The sequence below is a fragment of the Plecotus auritus genome, assembly GCF_963455305.1.
Source record: "Plecotus auritus genome assembly, chromosome: 2".
NCBI classification, from domain to species: Eukaryota; Metazoa; Chordata; class Mammalia; order Chiroptera; family Vespertilionidae; genus Plecotus; species Plecotus auritus.
Window position 1 is genome coordinate 220,455,539 of NC_137771.1, and position 23,760 is coordinate 220,479,298.

General features: G+C 54.1%; 1 protein-coding gene across 1 annotated transcript in view; it reads right to left on the minus strand.

The window, feature by feature from the left end:
• Positions 1-10,152: 10,152 nt before the first annotated feature.
• Positions 10,153-23,760, minus strand: part of SLX9 (SLX9 ribosome biogenesis factor) — a 38,723-nt gene continuing 25,115 nt past the window's right edge. The window contains exons 4-6 of the mRNA XM_080654376.1: positions 13,906-14,056; positions 12,839-12,904; positions 10,153-11,500 (exon numbers count right to left, since the gene is read on the minus strand). Of these exons, the coding sequence (XP_080510502.1) occupies positions 11,377-11,500; positions 12,839-12,904; positions 13,906-14,056 (341 nt within the window). The 3' untranslated portion in view covers positions 10,153-11,376. The remainder of the gene's footprint in view (positions 11,501-12,838; positions 12,905-13,905; positions 14,057-23,760) is intronic.

The window sequence follows — 23,760 nt, forward strand, 5'->3', positions numbered from 1 at the left end:
AGCTGTGTTCCCCAAAATCCTATGTGGAAACCCTAGGCCCCAGCACCTCAGAACGTGACTATATTTGGACACAGTCTTTACAGAGGTGATTAAGGCAAAATGCGGTCTTTGGGGTGAGACCTGATCCAATCTGACTGGTGTCCTTAGGAGGAGAGATCAGAACACAGACACACACAGAAGGACAACCGCATGAGGACACAGGGAGAAGACGTGCCTACACCCCAGGGAGAGGCCTCAGGGGGAACCAGCCCTGCTGACACCTGGATCTTAGACGTCCAGCCTCCAGACTGGGAGACAATAGCCGTCTGCTGTGAAGACCCAGTCTGCATGCCTGGTCTGTGGTATCTGTTACAGCCACCTGCACCGATGAAGACAGCCTTGAACTCTGGCAAAAGGCAGACAAAAAGAGCCGAGGAGCCCAATTCTCTTCTTTTTTTAAAAATATATTTTATTGATTTTTTACAGAGAGGGAGAGGGAGAGATAGTTAGAAACATCGATGAGAGAGAAACATTGATCAGCTGCCTCTTGCACACCTCCCACTGGGGATGTGCCCACACCAAGGTAAATGCCCTTGACCAGAATCGAATCTGGGACCCTTCAGTCCGCAGGCCGACGCTCTATCCACTGAGCCAAACCAATTAGGGCCCTGATTCTCTTCTTAATAAACAGAAAGAACGCGGGGTTGCTGTATCTTACACCATTTAGCCATCTGGGAATTTGGGGACAGCTGGGCAGCACCACAGACCCTGGCCCGGCTGTGCCATCCTCCGCACACTCAGAGCTCCTACATCACCTTTAGTAGCTCCCGTCGCCTAAGAGAGCCTGTGTGCCCATAAGCCAAAGGCGTCTCCAAGAAGCACCCACTTTCGTACAAAACAGCACTCAAGCTGCTCACCCCATCCCTGTTCCCAAGCCCTCCCCACCGGCAGGAGGGGCCGCCAGCACAGGGAGCCGATGCAGGACCTAGAACCAGGCTTCATGGCGTGGGCCTCCTCTCTCTCTCCAGCTTCCCAGGCCTGGTCTGCTTGGCCCCTCCCTGCAGGCCCAGTGGCCCTGGGTCCCAGGGCACCAGGGTGGTGCACGGCAGAAGCGAGGTGACTGCAGCGAGCAGAGGCCAGCAGTTCCCTGATGGCCCCAGCCCTGTGCAGGGAATGAGGGTGCTGATGGGTCCTGCAGGGAATGAGGGGTCAAATGGCCCTCCACCCCATGGGCTAGGCCAGGCTGAGGGGACTGCCTGTCCTCAGGGAGCAGATGACCCCAGGGTTGCCAGGGGGGTTCCTGGGCTGAGGGGAAGGGCAGGGAGGGGACAGTCAGCACCGGGGGTAGCGCAGGGACAGCTCACTCAGCCGCCTGCAGCAGTGCCGCCTCAGTCCTCACACCCCAGCAAAGCTGCAAGCACAGACTAAAAATAAAGGTGTTTCTCCTGGAGGCGCCACGCTTGCGATGCCGCCCCCACCGTGGCCAGCTGCTGGGCTACACAGGGCCTGTGCCCAAAGGGGCTTCAGGGACCATGTGACCCACAGAGAGGGAACCCAGAGTGCCACTGGAGGCTGAGAGACCGCCACAGGCCCCGGCCCAGCAGCTCTGGCATCGCCCCTTCCGGGCCCACAGTCACCTCCCCCAGGAGTGCGACTTGGGTGCGTTTCCCTCCCCTCCCCTGGCTTAGGAGGCTTCAAATGCAACTGCACGTGAGTCTCACTGGGAAGAGGGGTTCAAATCTGGATTCCAGTCCCCACCCAAGCCCCAGGGGATCAGGACGTCAGGGCCCCGACCACCAGAGCTAGGGCCTTGGACAGAGGCCAGGTGAGTGTGGGACTCAAAGGCCAGGAGGGGGTGGGGGTACAGGCTGATGCCAGCACTGGCACCAGGCAGCAGCCCCTCACTGACTTTCTCCCCGGACACGGAGGTCCTCTCAGCCTGGGGTTCAGTGTAGAGCACAGCGGTTTGCAGGACCTTCCAGGACCCTTCACTCATCCCTCCCCATGGCTGCCACCTGGGCCCACACAGGAGAAGGTCCCGGGAAAGCTGGGCCAGGCTCTGCTTCCATGGCTGGCTTCTAGCTGCCAAGGGCTGCAGCCTCAGCAGACAGACCCGGGGCCAAAGCAGAGCAGGCCTGCTGGTCAGAACTGTGGCTCATGTGCAAAACGAGCAAAGGTCAATGCCGAGAAGAGGCAAAGCTGTGTGTGGGCCGAGCCTCCTGTCTCCCCAGCGGGGCTGAAAGTTAAAAAAAATCCATTTTCCTAAAGAATGTTTGTCCTAGGTGCATCCTGACAGGGCTCAGGCATCATCCTCCTCTGGGAGGCCACCAGCAAGGCAAGGTCCAGGGAGGAGGCCACAGTCCCATCTGAGGAGCAAGGCGCCCTGGCCCTGCAGCCTGGCCCGTGCTGGAGGGACTGTGGAGGCAGAGGCCCCTCTGAGCAGGAGCAGGTCCTGCCTGTCCTCTGGTCTCCATGTGGCCCCAGCTCTGCCCCAGGCCACCTCTTTCCAGATGTCAGCTCGGTTCCTGCTCGTCCTTCCTCTAGCCCCAGGGGACAGGCTGGTGGAGCCGAGAAGGGATCAGGCCTCATACACCTGCTCCTGGCCTGGCCGCAGTTAGGCCCCAGCCCAGGCAGCAGCATTGAGTCTGCCGCTGACGTTCGCAGGGCCTTTGCATGTGCAGAGCTGCCAAGCCCAGGCCCCGGTCACCGAGGCGGCCGCCGGCTGTCCTAGGTGTGGCAGCCGGCAGCTTCTTGTTTACCTTCCTCTTCTGAAAGACGGGCTGTTCCTGCTGCTTCCGGAAATTGTTATTTGGATCCTGGAAACACCATCTGATTCAACAGGCTCAGCCCGGCCTGCCAGTCAGAGGCTGTGGGCGCCCCGGGGCCTGCGGCAGAAGGAGAGGCCACTATGCTCTAACCTCCCTCCCGGCTGAGACAGGGCTGTCGACAGGGAGAGGGAGGAACTGGGGAGTCTCTCAGAGAAAATACCCCCCGGGACTTACCCGCCATCAACCTGCTGCAGACGCTTACTCTGTAGGTCATCCCCCTTAAGCAAATGAGCGCCCAGAGTGCAGGAGTTCAAGTTCAAAAACAAGAGAGGCCTGCCTTGGCCGGGTGGCCCAGTTGGTTGGGATGTCGTCCAGTACATGAAAAGATTGCAGGTTCATACCAAGGTTTCGGGGCGCATACAGGAGGCAACTGATTGATGTTTCTCTCCCCCATCCTCTCTAAAAATAAAAAAACTCACAAAAAACCTGAGTCCCATTTGCACATACTTGCATATATGCACACAGATACACATGTGCATACAAGGGGCATATTTATGCATTGTGTGCACACCCACATGCAAACAGTGCATATGTTGGGACATACATACACATGTATGCATACAGGCATATGCATGTGGGACTGTCTCGGCACTGTAGTGCACTTATAGAAAAACTAGAGTCCCAGTGCACGAATTCGTGCACCAGTGGGGTCTCTCTATCTGGCCTTCGGGATGGGGCCGAAACCGGCTCTCCAACATCTCCTGAGGAGTGCAAGAAGGCACAGGCCAGGTCGAGGGACCCCACTGGTGCACGATTGGGCTGGGGAGGGACTCGGGAGGTTGGCCAGCTGGGGAGGGACCGCAGGAGGGCTCCAGGGCATGTCCGGCCCGTCTCGCTCAGTCCTGATTGGCCAGACCACAGCAGCAAGCTAACCTACTGGTCAGAGCGTCTGCCCCCTGGTGGCCAGTGCACATCATAGTAACTGGTTGACCAGTAGACTGTTTGCTCCCTGGTGGTCAGTGCACATCATAGTGAGCAGTTGAGAGACCTTAGGATATCATTAGCATATTATATTTTGATTGAACAGCCTACCAGTTGACTGGACACTTAGTATATTAGGCTTTTATTATATAAGACTAGAGGCCCTGTGCACAAAATTTGTGCATGGGGTGTGTGTCCCTCAGCCCAGCCTGAACCCTCTCCAATCTGGGACCCCTCGAGGGATGTTCGACTGCCCGTTTAGGCCTGATCCGTAGGGACTATCCAGGACTGCTGGCTCCCAACTGCTCACCTGCCTGCCTTCCTGATTGCCCCTAACCGCTTCTGCCTGCCAGCCTGATCACCCCCTAATCACTCCCCTGCCAGCCTGATTGATGCCAAAATGCTCCCCTGCCAGCCTGTTTGCCCCTAACTACCCTCCCCTGAAGGCCTGGCCCCCCCTAACTGCCCTCCCTTGCAGGCCTGGTCCCTCCCAACTGTCCTCCCCTGCTGGCCTGATCGCCCACAACTGCCCTCCCTTGCAGGCCTGGTCCCTCCCAACTGCCCTCCCCTGCTGGCCATCTTGTGGCAGCCATCTTGTGTCCACATGGCGGCAGTCATCTTTGACCACATGGGGGCAGCCATCTTGTGTGTTGGAGTGGCGGTCAATTTGCATATTATTCTTTTATTAGATAGGATAGAGGCCTGGTGCATGGGTGGGGGCTGGCTGGTTTGCTCTGAAGGTTGGGGGTTCCCTTGGGGCATGGGGTGGCCTGGGCGAGGGGCCTGTGGTGGTTTGCAGGCAGGCCACGCCTCCCCGCTGACCCAAGCGGAGGCCCTGGTATCTGGGATTTATCTTCTATAATTAAAACTTTGTAGCCTTGAGCGGAGACAAGCCTCCTGCTTGCTCCGTGGCCTCAGCCATTTTTGTTGGGATTTATTTATCTTCTATAATTGAAACTTTGTAGCCTTAAGCAGAAGCCAAGGCAGGCCAGGGCTGTCTCCAGCTCCGTGGCTGCCGCCATTTTTGTTGGGATTTATTTATCTTCTGTAATTGAAACTTTGTAGCCTTGAGTGGAGGCCTAGGCCCGCCAGGTGGAAAGCTTGGCTTCCTCCATTGCCGGGGAAACCCAAGCCTCCTGCTCTCTCCGTGGCCGCAGCCATCTTGGTTGGGTTAATTTGCATACTCACTCCTGACTGGCTGGTGGGTGTGGCCTGTGGGTGTAGCAGAGGTACAATCAATTTGCATATTACTCTTTTATTAGATAGGATTGGCTAAACGCCTAATAAATAATTGGGCAGAAATATAACTTGTTAATAAAGCCTCATAAACAGAAATCATGTTTAGAATGCATGGGAATGTAGGCTACATTGGCAAACAACTCCCCCATCACTGACCCACAATGCTTGACAGCTGTCCCCAAACATTCCTTCTCCTCTCCAGGTGCCCCAGCCCCCAACCTACAGCCCACAGCCTCGGGGACACAGGCCAAGACCACAGCCACCTCGCTCAGGCAGGAAGGGCTCCTTGGGAGGGAGCAGGTCTCCCCAGGGCCAGTCATGATCTGGCCAAGGCTCACATAGGACCTGCGTCATTGCTGCATGGGAGGGACTGCACTAGGAGGTGGGGGTAATGGGGCAGGCCACCAGGCTCCCTGTGCCTCAGTTTCCTCATCTATAACATGCAGCAGTAATGACACCCACTCTGTGAGGCCTACAGGGTTCTGAGATAGTCAAGATCCCGGCACCCACTTATCACTCTTATTGACACCGGTTAACGTCCCGGACTGTACTCCACCTCTTCTCAGTCCCACGGTGAGCAGTGACTCCAGTGGCCTTTGGAGCTTGGGGCGCGTGGAGTTAGGTCTTGAATGACAGCAGAGATGCCGTGAGGCTCCTGGAATGTGACACTCACTAGGCTGAGGTCGAGCTCACATTTTTCTAGGTGCGCATAGTGGAAACAGAACCAAAATATTATCACAAGGCTAAGTTGTGTGTTACAGTCATCATTAATACATGACAGTCTTGTTTTAGTTTCATCTAAACACTTTCCCTGCACTCCGGGCAGCTGCTGGTCTCGCCGCTCAAGTCTCTTGAGCTGGACACAGGCAAAGGATGGCGGTGCTCAGGGCCATTTGCTCAGCTAGGAGAGGAGCCACAAGCACAGACACGGGGTTCCCCAACCAATGTTGCCCCAAAAATGCTGGAGAGAGACCCCTGCTTTCTCCTGAGGGGGAGGGGGAGTGGTGCTTACTGAGCAAGTTCTGTTCTTGGTGTTGGGAGGACAGAAGGGGCCTTGCTTCCTTCAGTGTGGGGGTCCCTGTGCTTTTGGAGCTGCTGGGTAGCCTACGGATTCTCGAGATGTCTATTGTCAGCTCTCTTGGACAGAACAGAGAAGATGGGGTCCCAGGACTCACCTTGGCATGGCTGTCTCGGGCACTCTTGGGCACCAGCCCACCCCTCCCCCGCACCTTACCCCCACCCCAGCTGGCCCTGGATGCAGGTGCACAGGGAACCCTCCTGGTCCACAGCCCCACTGCGGCCCCTCAGGCATCCATATGCTCAGACATCAGAGCCTCCGGCTCTCTGCCCACACCACTAGGAGACCACTTGGCCATAAGAAACGACCCCTTTGAGCAGCGTAGGCCCTTGACCCCCACCCCCACCCCGCTTTCTGCCAACCCTTCTCCTTGGTAGAAATGGTGCCCACTGTCTGCCTTCTCCCAGCATCACCGAGTGGAGCAGAGTGCTCCTGGCCAGCGAATCAGTGTCAGGGGAAGGCCTACGACGTTCCTCCCAGCAACACAATGAATGCTGTACGACTAGGAATGACATTTGTAGAACCCGTCACTACCCCCGTGTTCGGGGGCTGGGTGAGGCACAGAGGGGTTGCCTGGCTGCAAGGGACAGACTGGACTGTGGTCCTCCGGCCCCAGGGCTGGTCCCGGCAAAGCAAGGACCACTTTCCTCACAGCCCCCAGACAGAAAAATAAGGTCACAAGATTCCTTGACAGGCAACTCCCAGGGGCCATTAGGTCTTGGCTTGATGGATTCTAAGTTCTACTGTTTTCCTCTTTGCCAAACCAGCCACTTCTCTCATTTTCCACCCACATCTTCCTCCTGCTTCCTTGGGCTGCAGGCTTTATCTCATTTTTCTTCTCCGCAGTCTGGGAGTGAGTGCTTAGCTCATGTACTATTTATGCTCACTTGTACATAGTGAAAACATCTGCGATGTAAGGTCCCTCCTGAAGGCTCACTGGCCAGCGGGTTCTGTACTAGTGTTTCCTGGACGGGCTGTCGCGGTGTTTCCTCCGCTTGGACCACTGTCACCTGGAAGCATGTTCCTCTCCCAAGCTGCCTGCTGGCCTCAGGGAGGCTGGGTGTCACATCCGGCTCCACCAGGAGTGGCAGCGAATCGTCCTTTGTGCAGCGGGGCCGTGTCTGCCCATGCACACGGCTCCTGCAAGCAAGGGCTGTCTCTGAGCTGCCTCCGTAGAGGACAGCAGAGAACAGCATGTGCCAGGCCAGGGTGGGAACCACAGCGGAGGCCTGACTTACTGTTTCTTCCAGAAAGTTCTTGTTTCTCAGTCCTCTGACCTGACTTGCTGATGGCACCTCCCCTGCCCTCAGAATGGATAGAGTGACTATTCCTCCATCTCAGTGGGAACCAGAGGGGATGTGTCTCCATCCCCACGTGCTGGGATGTGCTGCCGTAACAAACACTACCACACGGCTGATGTTGACTTCTCGCTGGCTGAGAGGTGGCTGGCAAGCCAAGCGGTCTGAGCGGTCCTCATACCAGGGCCCAGGGCAGGCCACCGTGTGAAGCATTGCTGGTCACCACACAAGCACGGGGCATCATGTGCTGACTCAGGAAGCTTCCCCAAAGTGTCACATGTCACATACATACACTTGTGTGGGCAGGTCAAGTACAAGGCTGTGCCTGAGTCCAGGTGGAGCAGAGGGCACAGGCCGCCCTGAGCCCAGGAATGCCAAGCCGATTGGCACCACCACTCCCCAGCCCCCGCCTCCCCTGGGCTCAACGTCTCTTCTTAATAAAAGTGCTTTATATTTAGGCTTCATTCCTATTCAGACAGAGCACCCACCTTCCTACTACCTGTTTGGGTTGGCCCCTGAAAACACACACACACGTGCATGAAACACGTGTGCACACAATGGGAGCCTATACAACCACACATGGGTACCCTTAGGTGTGCACATATACACGTACACATACGCACATTCGGGAGCACACACAACCACACCCACGTACCCATGTGTGGTTGCACGTACATACATGCGTGCTCACACACACACACACACACAACAGCTATGTTTCCAGGTTGGTATCACGGAACACAGCCCACTCATCTAAACCAGGGGTCTCTGCATGCAGGAGCAGTGAGGGAGTTGGCTGTATGGCCACAGTGGGGTACCTGATCCCCTCAGGGCAGCCATCAGCTTCTCCACAGGAGCCACCCTTCCCAGGGAGCTGTCTTCCCTCCCCCCGACCCTCCCTCCCTTCCTCCACATTCTCCCTCATTTAATCCCAATACATTCTTTTCCAACATTGCTGATTGGGATTGGGCTGCCCAGGATCCCCGAGGGGCTGGTATAAGGATGTGAGGTTGCCTGGGCACCAGGAGTGGGGACATGGCGCTGGACATTGCAGGGTGTCCAGTACCACTCACCCAAGTCTTGTATCCAACAGTGGTATTTTTTTTTTTCATCTACACAAACCAAGGATCCAGTGCCCAAGCAACTGACCAGGCCCCTCAGATGGGGCATTGGGTGGACCCTGGTTTCTCTGGCCCCCAACCCACAGCCTGCCATCCTTATCCAGTGAGGAGGGTGACCCCAGGCTTCGGAAGCAAACCTAGACACCCTCTATAGGTGCAACAAGAGCTGTTTTCAAATGGGAACTCCCCCAGAATAGGACAAAACCACGATTCCTAACTGTCCAGCACTGCTATTAGAGAGGTTTGCATTACATTTTGTAGGCTCATTATTCTGATACATGCAACACTTTACATAATTATAGAACAAAATTAAATGTTTGAGAAGCAATCCCTAAAAATCAAATGAGACAAAGAAAGCCAGCTGATCGATGGCAGGCGGAGTCAGGTGCTCCGAGGGACTTGAACATGGCGAAGTGACCCCAACAACGGCCAAGCAATGGGACACTCACAAGACGTGGAGGCAGAAGACCGACAATAAGACACTGTTGTTCGTGTTGTCTGGTTTAACACGGGGCCTGTGGTCACTCTTAGGAGCCTGCCTTCTGAGATGCCTGGAAACATTCCAGTGGCTGAGGAATGCCTGGGTCTCCTCGGTGGGGCCTGGGGTTGGACCTGGAGGTTTTACACGCAGGACCGCCTTAAACTCCTCTCTGGTTTCTATGTGCCTAACACCTATACAACAAAGAGCTAAAAGACACCACTCAGACTGTATTTTGAGGAGCAAAGGACTATTTTTGGAAAAGACGTCCATATGGGTAAAGGGCAGGCTTTCTGGGGAGCCTGTGGATCAGGTGCTCTGGGCTCGGTCTAAAGGCTGCCAGGGGGATGCAGAGCTGACCCCACATACTGACCCTCCCCAAACTGGGTAGGGGAGTGGGGAGCAGGGCATACCTCTGTGCTATAGTGTCTTCTCATCAAGCAAAAGACATGAACAGGCAGCACGTGATCCTGGAGCCCCTGAGGCCCGTTAGGAGGCCCAGCTCCGGGCTGACCCTGGCCCCAGGGCTGGGACCCAAAATACACTTGGATAGAACCCGGGTCTCTCTGAATGAATGAGATGGAATTGAAGATGGGTCCTGCCAGGTGACAGGCCAGAAGACGAGGGGCACATTAGCTGGTGGGGAGAGGGGAGGCACCTGCAAGAGGCAGAGGGAAGGCTGCGGCTGGTCCTGAGGGAGCCCGACAGCCAGAGGGCTGATGGGTACTGGGTTCTCTAATTAAACATTGTGATGTAATTAGAATCTGCTCCCCAGCCCAGGAGAGACGCCGAGGTGGGAGTTATCACCGCTGTGCTAGAAGCCCAGGCACGAGCGCAGGGAGGAGGCACTCCTCAGGCACCCCGAGCTCTGTGCTGACCTAAACTGAGGGCAGAGCTCAAGTGTGTAACGGCGGTCAAGGGGCATCAGGAAGCTCTGAGGACGGCGTTGGGAAAAGCACCGAAGCTCCCAGAGCCCGGCCACCACTCAACCTGTCACGGGGGGGAGAGGCCTCCCCCTCTCTGCGCCTCAGTTTCCCCTCTGGAGAGAAGGTCCTAGCCAGTGCCCAGCCCACCTGGCTCCCAGGGCCAGCCCTTGGGTACAGGGTACAAGTAGGGATCAGGCTCCAGGCCTGTCGTGAGGCCCCTCGAAGACTCCATGGTCCAAGGCCTCTGGTACCAGGAAAAACACTTGGGTTCAGAAACACAAGTAATCACTGTTTTTGTACCAAGAATCTTACGAGTAAGATGTCTCCAATCTTAAGAAAAACTTAAGAAACACAGGCCAACATCAGGAATATGCATGTAATTGTCATTTTAACCAACATTATTTGAACATCTTTAGAAGAAAACCGTTTGGCCGAGTCTCTCTGACTTGAAATTAAGAGGCTTCTTTCTTCATGCAGACCTGTTGTCTCAGGTCCAGGAGCAGGGGACCAGCTGCCCTAGGAATACATCAGAGAAAGGCCCGGAAGGCCGGCGTCCTGCTATCTCCGCCAGCCAGCTGGCTCTCCCGATATCCTGGAAGCAGGCACCCTGGAAAACCCGAGTCATCGGGCGAGAACCCATGGAAGCATGGAGGGGCTGGGCCCCACGTCTCAGCACAATGACCTCAGCCCAGACTGCCGGCACCAGCTTTATCGCTGCACAAGGAACATTCCAGAAGCAGCACAGCCGCCGTTTGTACAAGAACTGGCTTCAAGCAGCACAGGACCTTGAGGTGTGCAGTTGCTGGGCCTGACTCACCCCACTGGCTGATGTTACATGGGCTCCATGCACCCTCTCTGTCCAGGACAAACCTGGAGAAAGCCAGTGCGTAGAGCACACATGGGGTCTGAGTCCCTCTGAGGGCTGGCACATGATGCGTCAGGCATGGTGGATGCTGGGAAGGTGGCCACACACAACCCCGAGGCAGCCATCAGTCCAATCATCCAGCCGTCTGAGGGTGGGACCCACACACCAGCCAAGGCTCCGAGGCAATTCCAGCAACCAGTGACCAGGGACCTCGAGCAGAGGACCCAGGGCCCACCCTCCTGAGCCACACATCGTCCACTGCCCCTGAGGTCGTGGTCAGCTGGTCCCCGCACAGCACAAACCCCATCTCATTCCTGAAGGTCTGAGAAAGGTACCCACCCCCTTCCACATCCTCAGATTGAAGGTTTAAGTCAGTGTTTCTACAGCCCAACCTTCAAACCCAGGACTTGTAACAATAACTGTCTTGCTCACGGACAGCCAAGGCACAGAAGGAAGCGCGGTCCCACTGCCCGAGTTCATGCGGCGTTTATTCACCCTCCAGAGGGGGCAGGAGGGTCTGCCCCACCGGCCCTAACAAGAGCCAAGGAGGCTGCCTCCAGGATCCAGGTGATAATGGCGAGGAGTCGGCCCTCTCTGGCACCTCATGTGCATCCTTGGAGCTCACGGAGCACCCCAGGCCAGGTCAGAGCGGGCCACCGCCGTCCAGCTGCAGCTGCCTGGCCAGCTGCTGCCCGATGGTCTGCAGGGGGCTGGCTCTGTAGGCGGGACTGGCCAGTAGGTCCCGGAAGCGGGTCCTTTCTTCCTCACTGAAAAATTGAGGTTGGAGGTCAGCAGACTCCATGCCCCTGGGGCAGTGGGATGAGTATTCAGCACCCAGGACCCACCTCAGCTGGGCCACCCACACCCAGGCACCGCAGGGCAGGCTGAACCCTGGATTAGACAGGCGAGGCCGAATCACCACAGGGGGACGGGGGGTGGGACACGGACACTAGCAAAGGGCTGGGCGCAGGGTGGGGACTAAGGAAGGCAGCCTGAGCTTCTTGAGGGGGCAGGTCAGGCCAAGGGGACTAAGGGCTGAGCAGGGCTTTGGGTAGGAGAGGAGAAGCTGCCCTGGGCCTCCTCGTGGTCACATAGTGACCCTGGAGCCACTGGGCCCACCCATGGGGTTGGGGTGCTAGCATCCCTGCCCCTTCCCCAGGGAGGGGATTCCAGGCTCGTCCCCAACCTTGACAAGCAGCTGCTATTAAAAGAGAAAGGCTGCCAAATGCAGGGAGGCAGCAGCCTGCACACACCATGCGGACACACAGCCTTACATAAGAGGCGCCCTCCCTCCAGCGCTGCCAAAATAGACGCGGCCACTGCAGGAACCAAGGGCCAGGAGTTCTATGTGCCCACAGCCCCAGGCGGCACCGCCGCCTGAGAAGGGAGGTGATCCTCTCCTCCTGCAGGAGCCCTGAGCCTGAGTCCACAGTGCAGGCTGCTTTCCCTACATGCCTGTCTCTGAACCCAGCCGACCACTGGGCGCACGCGCGGTCATGCCGCCTCCTGGAAGCGCTGGGGCAGCTCGAGTTCTGCAGGCCCTGAAGCCCAGCCATGGTCCCTGCTGCCCTGGCTAGGTGTTCCTGGGGGACAACACCTCTACCCCCGAAACAGAGGTGACCCAGCCAGAAACCTCAGGTGGCAGCTCCAGGACAAGTTCACATGGGCCTGCTGTGGTGGGAATGACCTGTGTGTGTGTGTGGCGGGGGGGGGGGGGGGGGGGGGGAGACGGACAGCCTGTGCTCTGCCCTGCATGTGTGACTGTGGGCAAGGCCACACCATGCCAGGCCCCAGCTTTCCTGGTTGTTAACAGGAGAACTTGAACCCCATTGGACAAGTAATTACCTGAGCCAGGTGACAATATCTGGGACACCCTCCCCACCCCAAACCCAGGACTGGGGCCCGAGGGCAGCCCCCAAGAGCCAGCAGCTGCTCCCCTCCCCACTCAGGGGGAGGGGCTTCCTGACCTCCCCCTGGAAACAGGCTACTTCACGCCAACCAAGCTGTGCCTCAGAGGTGGCCGGGCTGAGCTGTCCATGGCACCCAAGGAGACTGAGGTTGGGGGCCCTGGCCAGAGCCTCACTGCGGTGGGGGGCGGTACTCACAGGAGCTGGAGCCTCTGCGCCGCGCTCATCCGGCTGAGCTCCGCTGGCCGGGGCTTGCTGCTTGTTCTGTGGACAGAGAACCGAGTCAGGGCCACGCCCAGTTCACCTGGAATGTCTGCCAGAGCGCATCTCTGAGGCTGCAGCCCACAGAAAGGCTTTGGGATGGTGCTGGGACCAGCTCCCTCCCCTAAGGAAGACTCTGGGAGCACGAGAGGCTTCGCAGAGAAGGACCCAGAAGAGGGGGGAGGGAAAGGAAAAATGCCCAGTCCTGGCTAACTCAGCTCCAGGTCAGAGGCCCTCATCTTTAATTGGGATTTTTTTTTAAGTAGGAATGAAAAAAATTTCTGGCCCACCCAGGGCAGCACCTGTACCACATGCTCCTGTCACCCTGGCTCAGCCCAACTTGGTCCCAACTCTGCCTGTCCAGGATATTGCTCTGCTCTTCCAGCCACTGACCCAGTCCCTGTGTACCCCAGGGTGTGAGTCCCTTGCTGACCACCCACAGCTGTCCCAGGCCTGCATGTGCAGAACTGGGGTCAGGGCTTCCTTCCCCCAGCCAGAGCCCCCAGAAGGTGGCCATGCGCTGGGAGGTCCAGAAAACAGGGTCTAGCATAGCCCTACTGGCCGGAGGCCTACGGCCCTGGATCTCCACCCCCCGTTACTAAGGCAGAATGGGAGGTGGGCTGAGGCCTCCCACAGTTCCTCCCAGCCCCAACGTGGTATAGGCAAATCCAGGAGTCTCGTCAGTGAGAGGCAAGAGGGAGCAGGACCCTCCCCCAGCCTCAGGGCCTGGTAGGCAGCTCCCAAGACAGGCATGACTTCCTCCCCAACGGGCTTCCCATGAGTTAAGGACACTGCAGACAAAGCCAGGCGGGTAAATCCCTCACTCCGTAGCATGGGCAGGGCTTTCACCCACGGTGCCAGCCCCAGTCCTGCCCCGTGGTCCTGTCAGGTCTGGGCTTCGGCCCTTGGACATTTTTCCAGCGGAGAACCCCTGGCTGGGCTAACTCCCTCGAAGCCGAGCCATCGCAGCTTGGAGCTCTCCAGGTAGCAAAGATGGAACTCACCTTCGGGTGTGTGGCCGCCGGGCGCCAGCTTCCAGCTCCAGCAGCTCGGGGAGGGCGTCCCGGAGGGGCTGCAGGTCCCCCACCACCACCGTGGCCCGCCGCCTCCGCTCCGCCTTGAGTTTCTGCTCAGCCAGCTTTATGGCTTCGATTTCTGAGGAAGGGAAACAAGGAGTTAGCGAGGGAGCAGAAGGCTGAGGAGCCCAGCCATATGAGCCCAAGTCTGGGCTGCTCCCTTCCTGCCCACAGCAGGCCCCTAGTTTCTGGCTGGCTGGCACCTCCAAGCCGCCCTGGGAATTGGGGGGGCAATCTGGCTCCGAGCTATTCCTCCCCTAATCAGAGAGGTGTGCTTTTAAATTACAGGGTTGATGATGAGACACGGAGGACTTTTCCTCTTGAAAAGGGACTTGGTCACAGGGCCTAGGCTCTTAGTGGCTGCGGAGAGCCACACAGTCACAGAGAGGTTGGTGGGCGCATCCCATTCTTGCTCGCTCCCCAAGCGCCTCCTGGGGATGCACTTGAAGGGAGAGTCCCCATGGGAAGAGGTGACAGTTTGGGGAGAGGGGAGCCAGCTTCCTAACACTGAAATGGGCGAGGGGCCGAGTGCTGCGGGTCTCACAGCCCTGGGAAGGAGGCAGCGGGACAGAGAAGGTGGCGGGCAGAGCAGAGTATAGAAGAGCTTGAGGAATCTGAACCAAGATGGTGGCATAGGTAAATACCTAAACTGCTGCCTTGCACAACAATTTCAAAACTACAACTAAAAGACAAAACGTCTATCACCCAGAACCATGGGAAAGCTGGCTGAGTGGAAGTTCTACAACTAGAAGGAAAGAGAAAAGAGCATTGAGACGTGCACAAGTGCTGAAAAGCTGAGGTACAGAGGCACGCGATCCAGGCTGGCGGCAGGCGCTGCTTTTTTCAACCCGAAGGGAGACAAGCTCCCGATTACTCTGAACTCCAGTCTCTGGGGAGACGCTGGGGACCCAAACTCCTACGGGGAGAAGCTGGACTGTCTGCCATCGGGTCGGAAAGTGAGGGTGGCTTTCTTGCAGAGGTGCGCAGAGGAATCATTGTTTACTGCGCTGGGGCACGGGACGCGGGGACTTGGAAACACGGAGACACAGAGACGGCTGATGGGCAGCCATCGCTGTTTGCCACGCCCTAGCCGAGTGACTCCCTGAGATCCCGCCCCACACAATCTACAAACCCACCCAAGCTCCACGCAGCGGCTTTTGCATATAAATGGTCTGCCCTATCGCAGCTTAACCTAACAAACTGCAGCTCTGGTCAGACAGCTTCAAAACCTCCAAACCCCAAGCAAAGAGAAAACTGTAGTTCTCGCTGTAGCTCCTGCTGGGTGGCCTCAGACAGTAGCTGACTTGCACCCATTTGGAGATCCAGAAGCTAGTGTATCTAGTGGTCATTGTGAGACGACACCAGATTTCAACTACTCACATCCATAAGTGACACATTCAAGAGGCAGACTCAGTGAGCACCAAAGCCCCACTGAAGCAAGTCCTGCCCCATAAGGGTGTCTCCAGCACAGCAATTCTTCCATTATAGACACAGCGGGTCCTCACAGCCAATTGGCCTGGAGGTCAATTCCTCCCAGTGTACCGACAGCAATCAAGGCTTAACTACACCAAGACTTTGCACTCAGCCCACAAAGGGGTGCACCAAGAGTGTCCACCTCAGGTGATAGGCTGAACCACTGGTCACCTACCACAGAAAACCACTCCATCAACACAGGGAAGCAGCAAAATGCGAAGACAAAGAAACATGTCATGAATGAAAGAAACGGAGGAAAGCAAACTACTGGACATAGAGTTCAAAACCACATTTATAAGGTTACTCAAGAATCTTCTAAAAACCACCGAGAAACTTGATGAGACCTCGGAGGAGCTTAGACCTTCAAGGACCTTAATGAGAATGCCAAAAAAATGGAAAAGGACCAGCCAGAAATTAAGCATACACTGTCTGAAATAAAGAATATACAGAAATTCAACTGTAGATCAAAGGACCCCAAGAATCAAACCAAAGATCTGAAATATGAGGAAACAAAAAACACCCAACCAGAAAAACAAAAGAAAAAAGAATCCAAAAATATGAAGATAGTGTAAGGAGCCTCTGGGACAACTTTAAGCATACCAATATCCAAATTATTGGGGTGCCAGAAGAAGAGAGAGAGCAAAATATTGAAAACCTATTAGAAGAAATAATGACAGAAAACTTTCCCTACCTGGTGAAAGAAATAGACTTAGAAGTCCAGGAAGCGCAGAGAACCCCAAACAAGAGAAATCCAAAGAGGACCACACCAAGACACATCATAATTAAAATGCCAAGAGCAAAAGACAAAGAAAGAATCTTGAAAGCAGCAAGAGAAAAACAGTTAGTTACCTACAAGGGAACACCCATACGACTGTCAGCTGATTTCTCAACAGAAACTATGCAGGTCAGAAGGGAGTGGCAAGAAATATTCAAAGTGATGAATAGCAAGAACCTACAACCAAGATTATTCTACCCAGCAAAGCTATCATTCAGAATTGAAGATCCGATAAAGAGCTTCACAGACAAGAAAAAGAAAGCTAAAGGAGTTCATCACCACCAAACCAGGATTATATGAAATGCTGAAGGGTATTCTTTAAGAAGAGGAAGAAGAAGAAAAAGGTAAAGGTAGAAATTATGAACAACAAAGTGACAACAAATACATACCTACCAACAAGTGAATCTAAAAATCAAGTGAATAAAAAACCTGATGAACAGAATGGACTGATGAATATAATAGAATCAGGGACATAGAAAGGGAGTGGACTGACAATTCTCGGGGGGAAGTGGGTGTGAGGGGTGCAGGAAGAGATTGGACAAAAATCTTACACCTATGGATGAAGACAGTGGCGGGGGGTAAGGGCATGGGGTGGGGTGGGGAATCAGGTGGAGGAGAGCTATGGGGTGGGGGGGAGAGGAACACCTGTAATAATCTGAACAATAAAGATTTATTTAAAAAAATAATAATAATAAATAAATAAGAAGAGCTAGAGGGTGAGGCTGAGGTCAGTGGCATGCAGCGGCCTGTGCCCTAGAAAGAGGTTTGGGCAGGGCTTGAACAGAGCATGGCCTTGCAATTTAATTTCCATTAAAAATATATATTTATTTCAAAATTGTTAATAAAATACATGCTAAAAATTGCTAATAAAAAACATGTGATTTCCAGTGTGGCTTGTGGAGAATGCTGGCTCGCTGGTGGGCATGTGGATCTTGCACAAAGGCCCTCCATTCCCCAGTGATGCAGGGGCCAGGTCCCCCAATTGGCAGCCTAGATGGGCCTGGGGAGGGCCAGAGGCCGCTCTGCTAACTGAACCAGTTCTAACTGATCTTTAACTGGCTCTGCACCAGATTTTATAAAAAAAAAAAAAAAAAAAGGCTCTGCTACTACAAACGCTTGGAAATGAGGACAGTGATGGGCTTGGGGTGAGACCTGAGCTTGACACTCATCTCACCCTGGTTTGTTGGGCTATAAATAACAGGGTGCAGACTCTGAATCACATCTAACTGGGAACTAAAACCCCCTTCCTGACAAAGGACTAGGACAATTCACAGCCAGCTCCTCACAGAGCACAAGGTGCCCCTGGAGGAGAGGCAGCCAGTGCCCAGGGAAGGGACGGCCTGCTCCCCCTGTGCATTCCTGTGACTCCATGGCCAGGGCGTCAGAGCGCTGTGGCCGCCGTCAGCCCCGCAGGGCGGATGCAGGAGGCCTCCGGCAAAACAGTGATGGCCACCAGGTACAGCACAGGGTCCTGGCTGGGAAACCCCATGCATAAGGACAGACTCAGGACAGCCCAAAGATCAGTGCAGAGGAAGTGTGCACGGCACAGGGCCCCCGGCAAGAGTGTGAAAGTGAGGACCCGAACAGGCGTTTTCAAGAGGCGACTTTCCAGAAACTGACACTACTCATCTACCAGGGAGAAGTGCCTGGCAGGCCTCCCAAAGGCCAGCTCCTCTCCCAGCCTGCAGCCGAGGCAGCACTGACCGCCCGAGAGCCCCAGGATGGCCAGAACAAGCTCTGGAAGGCCCACCCTGACCGAGCCCAATCAGGCCCTCCCCGCCCCCCGAAGGGCCCTGTGGAGAGGGTTGTTCTCCTGGCCCCAAATAGCTGAGTCCAGGGGACAGACTATCCACCCTCCCGGGTCCTTGTGCACCAAGCCCCATACCATCCCTCAGAGCCCGGAGTTATTAGGGCTCATGAGGTGACAATTCAGGTGTTCCCATCCTTCCCGGTCAAGGGCAAACTGTTTGCCCAGCACCTTGTCACACCAGATGCCTCTTCCCAGAGAGCTCAAGCACCCTGGGGGCCGGGGGGGGGGAGCATGGGGGGAACCTTAGGGTCTCAGGGTGGTGACCTCAGGCAGGAGAAGGAGATGGGAAGGAGACAGGAGGGGGGTGCCCTGGACCACAGGCAGGGCACCAACGCCAAACCAGGACCAAGCAGAGCCCGTGGCTCTCAGAAGGACGGAAGCAAACACTAAACCAATGAAAGCCAAAGCTTTTTAAATTAATGTGTGGTGCCCAACTGGGGAGTGTCTGAGGCAGGCAAGTCTGACTGGCCTGGGGACAGCTGCCAGGCAGTCCACTGCAGCGGCTGCTTCAGAGGGGAAGGCCATCAGTCACCACGAGAGCCAAAAAGAACCCGGCAGAACTATTGCCACTCATAATGACAATGACAAACCACAGATGAGGAACTGCCTGAATCTGACACAGATGACCTCCCAGACAGGCCGGTAGTAAATATCACCCGTGTTGGCGAAACACTAGCCACACTCATCACGCAGCAGAGCAAGGAAAGGAGACTGTGACTCCGTGCCAGTCCCGGCAGTCGGTGCGGTCCCAGGGAGGGGGTGGACGGCAGGCCTCCGCCTGAGGACACACCAGCTGCCGCGACAGCCTGCAGGGCCAGCTCCGCCGCCCACCAACCCCAAGTCTGACACGTCAGCCAGAGCCCACAGGAGTCTTACCCAACCAGGGACACTAGTTCTACATCTGATTTTTTAAAAAGACCAAATGCATAATAGCCAAAACAGTTTTAGAAAAAAACAAGCAACGACACCAGAGTGGGCCTACTGGATATTACAGCAGATTATGAAAGGACAGAAAGTCAAACAGACCACATGCCAGAGGGCCTGCCAGGGAGACAAGGACTGAAGCAGTGCTTCAGACGACCACTTGACCAGCCCCCTCCTGGCGGAAAAGTGACTCCCTCCCTCCCTTCTGCTGCTCCTGAAAATTAAGTATACAAGAACCAATCATAACAAATCAAAGATAAATCAAAGGCCAAAAACCACAGAAAGAGCGGCTCAACTCCACTTGAAATCAAGGAAAATGATGATGGTGAATGCCATCTGTCACCCGTCAGAGTGGCAGATTTTACAGCCTAACAATACCACAGGAGGGGTCTGGGTACAGTGGGGGGTGGAGCCTAAACACTGGAGAACAACTGGGTAAGGGCAGTCAGGTGAGCATTGTGCACAGCCACCCAGCCTCCCGGACCCACAGGGCACCCCGAGTGCCCTGAGGGTTGGGCTGTCTGAGATCCTGCCTCACTGCTCTGGGTGCTGGGGAAGCATGTGAACAGGAGGAAGGGGACTGGAGGCAGAGAGAGCGGGGTGGGCATTCTGTAGAGTGGAGGACTGGCAGGGACCCCAGCCCTGGGCAGGAGCTGCCTGTGGCAAGGTGCAAGAGGGTAGACCCACGGGCAACAGGCACAGCTTCGACACATGCTGACTAGAAAGGCACAGCGAGGGAAAATACATGCACACGCACACGCACACATACATTTCTAAAGCCCCACGCCCCAGCACAAGTGCACAAGCACTCTGTCCTCAGATGTGGATGTCATTCCATCCCAGCCTGGAAGTTGGGTGCCAAAGGTGGCAAGAACAGTGAATTTAAGGGGTGTCAGTTCCGTCCCTCTCCCTCCTCTGCCCTGTGCCCCAGAGCCACCCCCCTCCGCGGCCCCAACCCCTTTCTGGACAGAGATAGTAGTGGAGGGCAGAAGGAGGGAACACTCAGGCACTTACTGCCCCTGCCCCCCAACTGCCCCCGCCTTCCTGGCTTGGCTGTGTCCTCTGCCAGACCCTGCCAACCCCTCTTCTGGGGAGGGGGACTCCTCCCTTTGGCCTTGCACACCAAGCTGGTACTGGTTTCCCAGGGCCTTGGGGCCTCATCACCTCACTGGCTCCCTCCACACCTCTGTACCTAATCCATGCATAGCCCCTCCATTAATTTCTCTCTAGGAAACCTCTTTGAGGGTGCCGGACTGAACGGACCCATGTGCTGATGTTTGTCCCCCCAGAGCAGGATTTCATGGCCAGCCCACTCGAGAGCAAAGGGGGACAAGAAAAATTCCCTCCTGTCAACTTTGTGGTCTAAAGCAGCAAGATCTGAAGCAATGACAGTTGGGGAGCCTCTGCAGGGGCTTGGCTGGGGGCACGGGAGGCTGTGTCCTGCCCCTACATTCTCTCCCCGAAGACGGTGCAGGAAGGTTCCCACTGACTGACAAAGCTGTTCATCCTAAGAGGTTTAATTTAAAACTAGCTGGAGGTGCAAAGAAGAAAGCTTAACAGGGCCCTGGTCAGTGTGGTTCAGTGGTTAGAGTGTCAGCCCACGCACCGAAGGGTCGCGGATTCGATTCCCGGACAAGGGCTTGAACCTGGGTTGGAGGTTCCATCCCAGGCCCTGGCCAGGGGAGTCAACCAATTGTTGTGTCTTCCATATGTATGTTTCTCTCTGTCTCTCTCTCTTTCTCCCCCTTTTCTCCCTCCCTCCCTTCCACTCTCTCTAAAAATCAATGGAAAAACTACCCTCAGGTAAGGATTAACCAAAAAAAAAAAAGGGGGGGGGAAGCAAACATATGCAAATCAGGTCTCTAAAACCAACCACACTGGCTCTGTTGAACATGGAAAATTTTTATGGGCTGAAACCTGCATTTCGATATGGTGCCCAGGATGGCTGGCACCAGCTCCCTGAAAGCCCAGCCATGCCCATAACAGAATTCCGAAGACAGGCGACAACGTCCCTGTCATTCCTCCTGACTCCCCAGCCCATGTTTGCTAATTTACAAATAACTGAAGGGAAGTTCCATGTAAATAGGGCCTGAAACAAAGCACTTGACTTCAAGTTGCCTCATGCAACACGTGCCTGTGATTCCTCCTCCTGAGCAAAGCAGGCTGGTAGGACACCAGCATGGCCTCAGCCCCTGGCCCCCAAGACCAGGAACAAACCTCACGGCTTTTATCACTGCACCAAAGGTGTGAGTCACTGCAGTCAGGACAAGAAGACTCTGAAACAAAGCTTGGAAGGAAGATATAAAACTGTCTCTATTTTAAGTCACATGAGTATTAGTGTAGGAAATTCTAAAGAAGCTACTACCAGAACTAATATGATTTTAGCAAGGTCAAAGGATACAAGATTAGTATGAAAAAATAGTTTTACGTACTAACCAAAAACTGGAAAATGTAGATTCCATTTATAATAGCTTTAAAATTGTAAAACAGCAAAAAACTTATATTAAAAAACAAAACAAAACATGTGAGATCTTTACCTATATAACACTGATGACAGAAACTAAAGAAAAATCTCAGTAACTGGGGAGATATACCATGTCCATGGACTCAAAGAGTCAATACTGTTATGACAAAAATTCTCCCAAAGTTGACCTATAGATTTAAAGCAATCTCAGTCATAATACCAACTAGATTTTTGTTGGGGATGGTGGTTTTTGAAACTGACTAGCCGATGCTAAGATTTATACGGAAATGCCAAAGACCTGGAGTATTCAAAGCAATCTTAAGACAGAAGGACTTCCATATCTGAGTCCAAGACTTACTCTGAGGTACAGCCGTCCAGATTGCCCAGGACCTGCTAAGTACAAGCAGCAGGAGGCCATTTGGTGTCACAAATACACCAAAGCAATTGAATATCCACATTGGAGGGGGTGAGGGGGGGTGTCAACAACAGACAAACATCCAAGATGGATCAGAAACCTAAATATAAAAGCCAAAATGATGAAGTTTTTCTCACGGTTAGAGAGAAAATTACTTGCAAAACACAGTGACCAAGGACTGGTGTGCAGGACATCAGGATCCTTAGAGCTCAATAATAAAAAGGCAAAGAGCCCCAGGAAACACTCGAGGGAAAAGGATGCACAAACGGGCAGCTAAGACATGAAGAGGCTGGTTCTTGGCAATGAACATGAATCCCACTATGAGCTACCACTCTGTGCTGAGCAGACGCCACCACCACATGCAGGCAAAGCCATGCCACAGCCAGAGCTCCCAACGTCGTTGGTAGAAGTGTAAATGCACAACCACTTTAGAGAAACATCTGGTAGTTGCTTGTAAAACTAAACATACAACTACCCTATGACCCAGCGTTCCATTCCCAAGTATTTACCCAAGAGAAATGAAAACATATGTCCACAAAAAGACTTGTAAAGAATGTTCATAGCAGCCTTAGTCATAGCAGCTAAGAGAGAAAAAAGACCAGGTGTCCATCAACAGGAAAGTGGGCACCGAATACTATGTCCATATAAAGAAACGCTTCTCAGCAACAGACCAGCATGGACCACAGCCACATGCAGCACGGATGAATTTTAAAAACACAGAAAGAGCACATCCTACATGACTCCATTCACAGGAAGTCCGGAGCAGTGAACCTAAACTGCGACCCAGAAAGAGCCGCAGTGGTCACCCCTGGGCAGTCATGGGATTTCATAATGGGGTGGGGAGGTTCTGAAGTGGAAGAGATTATGGCCAAACAGGTGTGTACAATTGTCATAAATCTCTCAATGGCACACTTAAGATCTGCATTTAATTGTATGTAAATTTTATCTAAAAATAAAAAATAACCATAAACAAATACTGAATTCTAGCCAAACTATTTGGGAGAAAGTGTACTGATATCTGTACTTACTTAGGAATGCAAAGATAAAACATGGATTGGAAGATGGATAGGCAGACATGACTGAACAGATGAACAGATACGTGACAAAGAGTTTTAAAAATTACAGCACATACAACTGCGTACAGTACTTAATACCTGATCACGATAACAAACAACTATGTTACTACATTATGCATTTACTACATTATTTTATTGTTTTGTTTTTAATCCTCACCCATGGATATTTTTCCATTGATTTTCAGAGAAAGTGGAAGAGAGAGGGAAAGACAGAGAGAAATACCGATGTGAGAGAAACACATCGATTGGTTGCCTCCTGCATGTGCCCTGACCAGGGCCTGGGCCTGGAAGGAGCCTGCAACCGAGGCACGTGCCCTTGACCGGAATAAAACCCAGGACCCTTTGGTCTGCAGGCCAACACTCTCTCCACCGAGCCAAACCAGCTAGGGCTACTACATTACTTTAGAGTATCCTCTTTCTACTTAAAAAAATAAATAAATGAAAGTGTGTTCAGTGGCTAGAATATCAGCACAGGCACCAGAGGGTCTTGGGTTCAATTTCTGGTTGCAGGTTTGATCCCCGGCCCCAGTTCGGGTGCGTGCAGGAGGCAACCAATCAATCAATGTGTCTCTCTCATATTGATGTTTCTCTTTCTCTCCCTCCCTTCCACTCTCTCTAAAAAAAGATAAATGGAAAAAATTTCCCTGGGTGAAGATTAACAACAACAAGTTTCCTGTAAAGCAGTAGCTGTGTCACACTGCAGCCTCATACATGAGCTGTTTATCTCATCGCTTGACTACGTCATCTCTCCTGTGCTTGATTTAACCTAGTTTTGTACAGTAATCTCCTATACAGGCTTGCAGCCCAGGAGCAAGAGGCTGTACCATACAGCCTAGGTGTGTAGTA